At 38.2% G+C, this 7951-nt stretch overlaps 1 protein-coding gene across 1 annotated transcript in view; it reads right to left on the bottom strand.

Moving 5' to 3' along the window:
* The window catches only part of LOC107698032 (protein NLRC3-like), a gene marked incomplete at its 3' end in the record, with an annotated part of 39240 nt that overhangs the window by 9953 nt on the left and 21336 nt on the right, over positions 1–7951 (bottom strand). The window contains exons 5-6 of the mRNA XM_016498949.1: positions 6469–6673; positions 4534–6295 (exon numbers count right to left, since the gene is read on the bottom strand). Of these exons, the coding sequence (XP_016354435.1) occupies positions 4534–6295; positions 6469–6673 (1967 nt within the window). The remainder of the gene's footprint in view (positions 1–4533; positions 6296–6468; positions 6674–7951) is intronic.

The following is a 7951-nucleotide window of genomic DNA, read 5'->3' on the forward strand; positions in this document are numbered from 1 at the left end:
TAGCTGTGTTCATTTAATGCAGTGTTTATAGCAAGTAAAGCCAAAAGCATCTATGATCACATAAAACTGGTGTTTGTGATGTCAAGACCATCGTGAACTAGTCTGATTCACTGATCTCATCTAATGTTTAATCTTTTATTAAGTGTGTAAGATAAGTAATACTCTAGTTATACCACTGATACTACTGCAATCATTGTGAAACATTCCTATGCACAAATACAAGCTTTAAGCTAAGGCAGAATTTAAACACACACAGACATCAACAGTCAGCCTATGAATCTCAACATTGGTAACAATCAAAAAAAAAAAATTCATGCTGCAATGCATGCTCGGAGTTTTGTATTGGCACCCAGCATGCATTGCAGCATGATTTTTTTTATTAATAATAGTCACCATTATTGAGATTCATGTGCTGATTCTTGATGTCTGTGTGTCTAAACGGTGCTGTAACTCTGAAGGTTTGTGCATAAAATGTTTTTAAATTTCTTCACAATAGCTTGTCAATATGTTTTGTTTCATAGTACCATAAACAAAAAATAATCAACCCATACACTTAGACACTAATTGAGATCACTGAATCAGATCATGAGATGATTAGTTCATCATCATTAACAGTTATTTAAACCTCTTCATTACAATTTCTCTCAGCTTTTCTTGTTACAACAAATGTGCTTTACACACACAGATACAACAGCAGAGAAAAACTAACATTAAAGAGTCACGGGTCAAGAGTCCAACTAAAGCAACCACTGATCGCCAAAATGGTGAGACCAAACAAAACATTTTCAATACAATATAAACCTCTGTTAATTCTCAAAGCATTTCTGTAGATATATGACAGAAATAAAGTGAGTCTGGTTAGTAATGAGTGAAGCTGGTAATGCTGTTTGTGGAGTTGTGTAATCCTCTGCTGTTTTATTTTGGTTAATTTCATCTAAGGCTGTGGCTGGAAGTCAGTTGTAGTTTTGTTTCTTGTTCTTTCCTTCAGTGATTCTGCTTGTTAACAGCAGCTGTTCATCAGTGTCTGAATTCACTCATTTGTTTTCAATCACTCGGTCTAGTGGACTATATAGTTAACTAATGTAGGGAATAGTGAATGAGGGTCTATGAGTGTTGACTCTGAGGCTACTTTCTCGAAAACAAAGGTTAGATCTATTACAGTTATTCACCGTATATAGTAATATAACTTACTGTTAATCATTTAACAGGTTTTTACTGTGGCATTTCTACAGTCTTTTACCGTTAAAATCACGATAATTTTTTACAGTGTAGTAAATATGAACAAAATAGGTTGTTATTTGTTTTTTATATGAATAATAAAATAAACATGAGGAAAACTTGCCCACTCAATTTTTAATTTTAATTTAATTTTTAATTGTATTACATGATTATTTGACTCATCAAAAAAGCCTAGACATTCACTGAACAAGAATTTCACACCAAGTGTTTATGCAGAGTTTGGAAGCTAAAATATTAGCGTGCTTATTGAGGCACCCACGCGATCTCTTGCATTTTTCCCTGTGGAAAGAGCTTAAAATACTCAGTTATTTTTTGGTCATAAAGATAAGACTAATAGGCTACATCATTTACTTTTATTATGCTTTTATTTGTGTACATAGTACACTCACAATAACACGTTATGCTTTTGTAAAATAGAGAAAATAAACAGGATGCGCTTTCTGCCATCCCGGTCTCCGTAAACTGACGCATCACAAGAATCAGCTACTTGCCTCACAGACATAAGAAAAAAATCTGTAGAATGCTTGAAATGTCTACTATTAAATGAACCATTTCAAATAATAATAATAATAATAAAAACTGATAATGTAGTAGTCCGTATGAAAATGTGCATTTCTCTGTTAAAGGCACATCCATTATACTGCGGCAGTGGCAAGTCAGCATCGGCAACTTCATCTTTGTAGCTGACACTGACTCAAAAAGCAGTTAATAAATTATTAAAACGCCTTCTTTTTCCCCGACACATTCATAATCATTACTTTTGCCGGTGTATTGCGCCAAGCTTTATGTGCGAGCTTTAGCGTGGAATAGGCTAAATTACACCTAGGCCTATATATTAAAGGATGGTTTAGTAGGCCATTACATTAATTAATTTAATATAAACGTGCAACTAGTTGACTAGAAAAATCTTTAGTCGGGGGCAGGCCTAATTGTCACAATTGTGTTTATAAAGCACATATATGTGCTAGCAAGAAACTTATGATAAAATCGTTTCATGCGTCTGAGTCTCTGATTGCATTTTATCTATATCTGTAGTGCTTTTATGATTTCTGTATTATTGCAGTTCTATGATAGAACTATGATAACGTGAGAAAACTTTATAAACCAGACACGCATTCGTTTGTTATTTTTTAGCACCATCTTGTGGCAGTTTGGTGTAACAACAAAGAACATTAATAATTGTTAGCTATTTTCTTAGTGGTTGATTTAGACCATGTGACTCTTGGGTTAGAGGTTAACCAGGAAATAATCGCAGTGTTCCAGATTTTCTCCATGCGGTTGTCCAAGAAGTTCTTTACTCTATTTCCTTTGCGTTTTGTGCCTTGGAAAGGCTTTGCCTGTAAGTCTATTACTTTTCTTCAGTGTTTGTAAGAATGTATATACACGTATACATGTGAAATTCATAAGTTAGAGTTTAAAACTATTACTCTTCAGTGATAACAATATTAACTAAAGCCCATCGCCCATTGCATTCCTCCTTTGGCTCCAGAAGCCCAAATTCTTCTTTTTGGGTCGTGACATTCTTCAAGTTAATAAAGTACGAGAGCAACGTAACGGACCTAGTAACGTACCCTATGCGCAAAGGCTAGACCTAGGCTGGGTCGTAGTAGGGGACGTCTGCTTGGGATCTGTACACAGGTCTGCATCAGTTAGTACCTACCGCACCCATGTGCTTGATAATGGACGTCCGTCTCTACTTCCTCCATGTCCCAACAAACTTAGAGTCAAAGAGAAGTTTGACATCAAGCCTCTGCCTGAGATATCTCTGGCATGTGACACCTTCATCTTCGATGACTATGCCATAGGGGATACTATCTTTGAGAGGTCAAAGGATGATAACAAAGTTGGATTGTCTATTGACGACAGATGTTTTCTGGAAATTATGGATAGAGAGATGTTTATGGATGAGAGCAATAGTTGGGTCGCACCACTCCTGTTCAGGACACCCCGCCAGCGACTCCCTAATAATAGAGACCAGGTATTAAACCGCCTAACCTCTCTTTTGCACATGCTGGAGAAGAAGCCTGAGATGAAGTCTCATTTTGTTACCTTCATGCAGAACATCTTTGATCGTGACCATGCTGAAGTAGTCCCTCCTCTTCGAGAAGGTCAAGAATGTTGGTATTTACCTATTTTTGGGGTGTACCACCCGCAGAAGCCCGGTCAGATCCGAGTTGTCTTCGACTCCAGTGCGCAAACACAGGGCATCTCCTTGGTGTGGCAAATTGTGCACTGAGGTTTGTAATTTTATTAATCAAGAATGTGGCAAAGTCGTCAGCTGTTAGAGGTGATGAAGGAGGGGGAGGAGGAGGACAAAGGAGGGAGGAAAATGTTTTAAAGAGCATGCGAGAGTTAGGCGAATTGTTAATTTTGTTGTGATAGTATGTCGTTTTAGCAGTGGAGACATTAGCAGAGAATGAAGAGACGAGTGATCGATATACATTAAGGTCAGTAGGAATTTGTGATTTGAGCCATACTCTTTCTGCAGCTCTGAGCTTAGAACGATGCTCACGGAGAACATCAGATAGCCAAGGGGCAGAAGAGGTGGTACGAGCTGGCCTTGTCTAAACCAGACGTAAGAGTGGAGCAGAAAGTATCAGTAGCACTGTTAACATCAAGAGATGATAACTGTTCAGGGGAAAGAAGCAAAGATGAAACCATAGCAGATAGCCGGGAGGGTGAGAGAGAGCGAATATATAACATGCAACACTGTAAGAAATATGATTGAACAAATAAGACCTAATATTAATTAGATAATAATACTAACCTGATAATAATAATAAGAAGAAGAAAAAGAAGAAGAAAAAGAAGAAGAAGAATTGTCCTGCTCATGTCATTTTTTTTGTCACGTCCGTAACACATAGGCCAATTACCCTCATCCAAAATGTAAAACACGTTTATAGACTGATATTTCTGGTGTCTGGGTTTTAGGAAAATATCTGGGGTTTAGGAAAATATAAACAGATGGTTGAATATATTGGTAATGAGTACACATCCTATGAGAATTTATATTTCAAATTTTGACTGTAATTGTCATGTTCATAACACTGGAATTGCTCACTTTCAGAGAGTCACAACCCTATTCCTGGAAGCCACTCAAATTTGCACAGTTTGGATGAATCGCTCTTCTCTAACACACTTGATTCAGCTAATCAGGTCATTAGTAAAGTGCTCTATGACATCATCTGAGTGTGTCAAATAAAAGAGACCCCAAAATATACAGAAACAGTGTAGAGAAACACACTTACTGTATAAAATACAGTCAATAAAACAAAGACACTGTAAAATACTCACTCAGCCTTTCTAGATGCTTTGACCACTGGCAGCAGCCTCAGGAGATATTTTTCTGATGGATGATATTTACTCAGTTTAAACTCATCCAGCTCTTCTTCTGAGTTCAACAGCACAAACACCAGAACCGACCACTGAGCAGCAGACAGTTTGATGCCAGAGAGACGACGGGCACCTGTTCTGCTCACGTATGTTTGGACTTCCTGCTCTAGTGAACAATCATTTAGTTCATTCAGACAGTGGAACAGGTTGATAGATTTCTCTGGAGAGCGATTCTCCCTGATCTTCTGTTTGATGTATTCAGCTGTTTCCTGATTGATATCAAAGCTGCTTACTGTCTTTCTCAGGAGACCTTGTAATAGAGTCTGATTAGACTCTAGTGAGAGACCTAGAAGGAAACGGAGGAAAAGGTCCCAGTGTCCATTCTCACTCTGTAAGGCCTTGTCCACTTCTCCCTTCAGTAAACTGGTCATTGGTGAACTGAACTCATTCCACTGCCCTGTGTTTTGTTCAGAAAAGGACAGCAGTTTGAATAAAGCAGCAATAAACTCCTGAACACTCAGATGAACAAAGCTGAACACCTTCCCCAGCTGCAGTCCAAACTCCTCTCTGAAGATCTGGGTACAAACTCCTGAGTACACTGACACTTCTCTGACATCAATGCCGCTCTCTTTCAGGTCCTCCTCATAGAAGATCAGGTTCCCTTTTTCCAGCTGTTCAAAAGCCAGTTTTCCTAGAGACAGAATAGTCTTTCTAGCCTGACGAGGATCGATTTCATATTTCCTGTCATACTTTTGAGTCTTCAGTTTGGTCTGAAAGATCAGGAAGTGTGTGAACATTTGTGTGAGAGTCTTGGGAATCTCTGCACTCTCTGCTTTACCCATCATCCTCTCCAGAACAGCGGCTGAAATCCAGCAGAAGACTGGGATGTGACACATGATGAACAGACTTCTTGATGATCGGATGTGTGTGACGATTCTATCAGCCAGACTCGGATCATTTATTCTCTTCCTGAAATATTCCTCCTTCTGAGGGTCGTTGAATCCTCGCACCTCTGTGACCTGGTGGACACACTCAGGAGGGATCTGATTGGCTGCTGCTGGTCGAGAGGTGATCCAGAGGAGAGCAGAAGGAAGTAGATTCCCCTTGATGAGGTTGGTCAGCAGCACATCCACTGAGGCTGATTCTGTTACATCAGACAAGTGCCGATTGTTTTCAAAATCTAGATGTAGTCGACACTCATCCAGACCATCAAATATGAACATGACTTTGTAGTCATCATAATCTGCTGAATTAAACTCTTTGGTTTCTGTGTGAAGGTGGTTTAGAAGATCCACAAGACTGAGATTTTTCTGTATCAAATTAAGCTCCCTGAAAGGAAGCAGAAATATGAAATGAAAGTCCTGATTGGCTTTTCCTTCAGCCCAGTCCAGAATGAACTTCTGCACAGAGACTGTTTTTCCAATTCCAGCGACTCCTTTAGTCAGCACAGTTCTGATGGGTTTGTCTTGTCCAGGTGAGGGTTTAAATATGTCATTGCAGTTGATTGGTGTCTCCTGTGTCTCTGGTCTCCTGGACACTGTCTCAATCTGTCTCACCTCATGCTCATTATTGACCTCTCCACTGCCTCCCTCTGTGATGTAGAGCTCTGTGTAGATCTCATTCAGACGTGTTGAGTCTCCATGATTGGACATTCCTTCACTGATTCTCTGATATTTATCCTGTAGTCTGGATCTGAGTTTTTGTTGATACACAGGCATCAGTTCTGAACAAAGGAAATAATTGTTGTTATTGGCAGAGCAATATGTTAGAAATTTTTTTTTAGGTTTGTTATGTTAGATATTATGATGTGTTGTGACATTCAGGAACATTAGTGACTGAAGACAGAAGGTTGATAATAAAAACACAGGCTATAATCTGCTGATCCAGAGCTCTTACTGGTCTGTAGTGTGTTAGCGAGGTCTGTCTGGTTCATCTTCCTCAGGATGTGCAGTGTGATCTTCAGAAGCCCATCTCTGACTCTGTTATGACCCTCATCATCATGATGGTCTCTTTCAGAGCATTCTGTGTAATCTGGACTCAATAGTCTCTTAAAGCTTTTTAACTCACTCTTCATCACAGAGATGATTTTGTGCTCAAGCTCCTGAAATCACAGTGAATATTCAAACAATAAACCTGCATTCAGTCACAGAGAGGATGAACCAAAGTATCAATACACAAGAGTCAAGCCTGAATTTATTTTGTAGTTTAGTCAAAGGCATGAATACTAATAAACATCACTGAATTATATCACACCTGCTAATAACTTCCACTGCATGCTCAAACATCAGCGTCTACAGATACTGAGGTTAAAAGAGGGAGTTTGACTGGATTGATTGTTTGCTAGATTGATGTTTATCTTTGTGCAGTGTTCAGGTTATATATGGATTCAGCTTCTCTACTTTAGTGGACATTGATCTGCTTTATAGTGGCCTACAATTTATCTTACATGTGTGTAGGAAAGTAAATATGACTATTACAGAGAGGATTTCACAGATTTCTCAATTTTTTAATACTTTTACCCAGAGGGTTATTGTGCTGGGACACACACATACACATACACACACACACACACACAGACAATTTTTTTAATTCATAAAACACTGTTTTGTATGTTTTTTAAGCCTTTTGTTTTACGGGGACACAGGACGTGTCTTTATGAACCATGTTTACATTGTAGTACCCATGCCATTATACACATTTGTGTCCTCATAAACCATATATACCAGTACACACACACACACACACACACACACACTCAAAACCAACCTTGAAAATGGAGTCCAATTTCTTCTTTGCTGTATGTGATTCCGGTCCTTTATGTTTTTGACTGTAATTAAACAAATATTGAACATTTTTGTAAATATGTATTAATGTATTTAATATACACCAGTAAATGTATGAATATCATTTATATTTCTTGTACTGTAAACTAAACAACACCTCAGATCAGCAGATGTGTCTCCCAAACTGAATTCAATTGGAGGAACCATTGACTGGTCACTCTTCATGGACACACAGCTGGTTTCAGGAGATTCATTCTGCCACAAACTAAAATATAACAGCAATACAAACTGTTTCTGAAAATCTCACACTGCTCTGACAGAAACACCTTTACTGTTTTAACCTACCTTTACTGTTCATCTTTCACTTGAGGAGTCTGTTGCTACTTGAGAGTTAAAAGATTCAAGTATTATTTTTCTATGAATAAAAGGAATCTGCCCCATGTGTTCTTTTCATTCATGCATTATAGAAAAAAATTAACCAATACACACACATATACAGTGGGTACGGAAAGTATTCAGACCCCCTTCAATTTTTCAGTCTTTGTTATATTGCAGCCATTTGCTAAAATCATTTAAGTTAATTTTTTTTCCTCAAT

Source organism: Sinocyclocheilus anshuiensis, unplaced genomic scaffold (genome assembly GCF_001515605.1).
Source record: "Sinocyclocheilus anshuiensis isolate Anshui unplaced genomic scaffold, SAMN03320099.WGS_v1.1 scaffold1501, whole genome shotgun sequence".
In the NCBI taxonomy this organism is placed as follows: Eukaryota; Metazoa; Chordata; class Actinopteri; order Cypriniformes; family Cyprinidae; genus Sinocyclocheilus; species Sinocyclocheilus anshuiensis.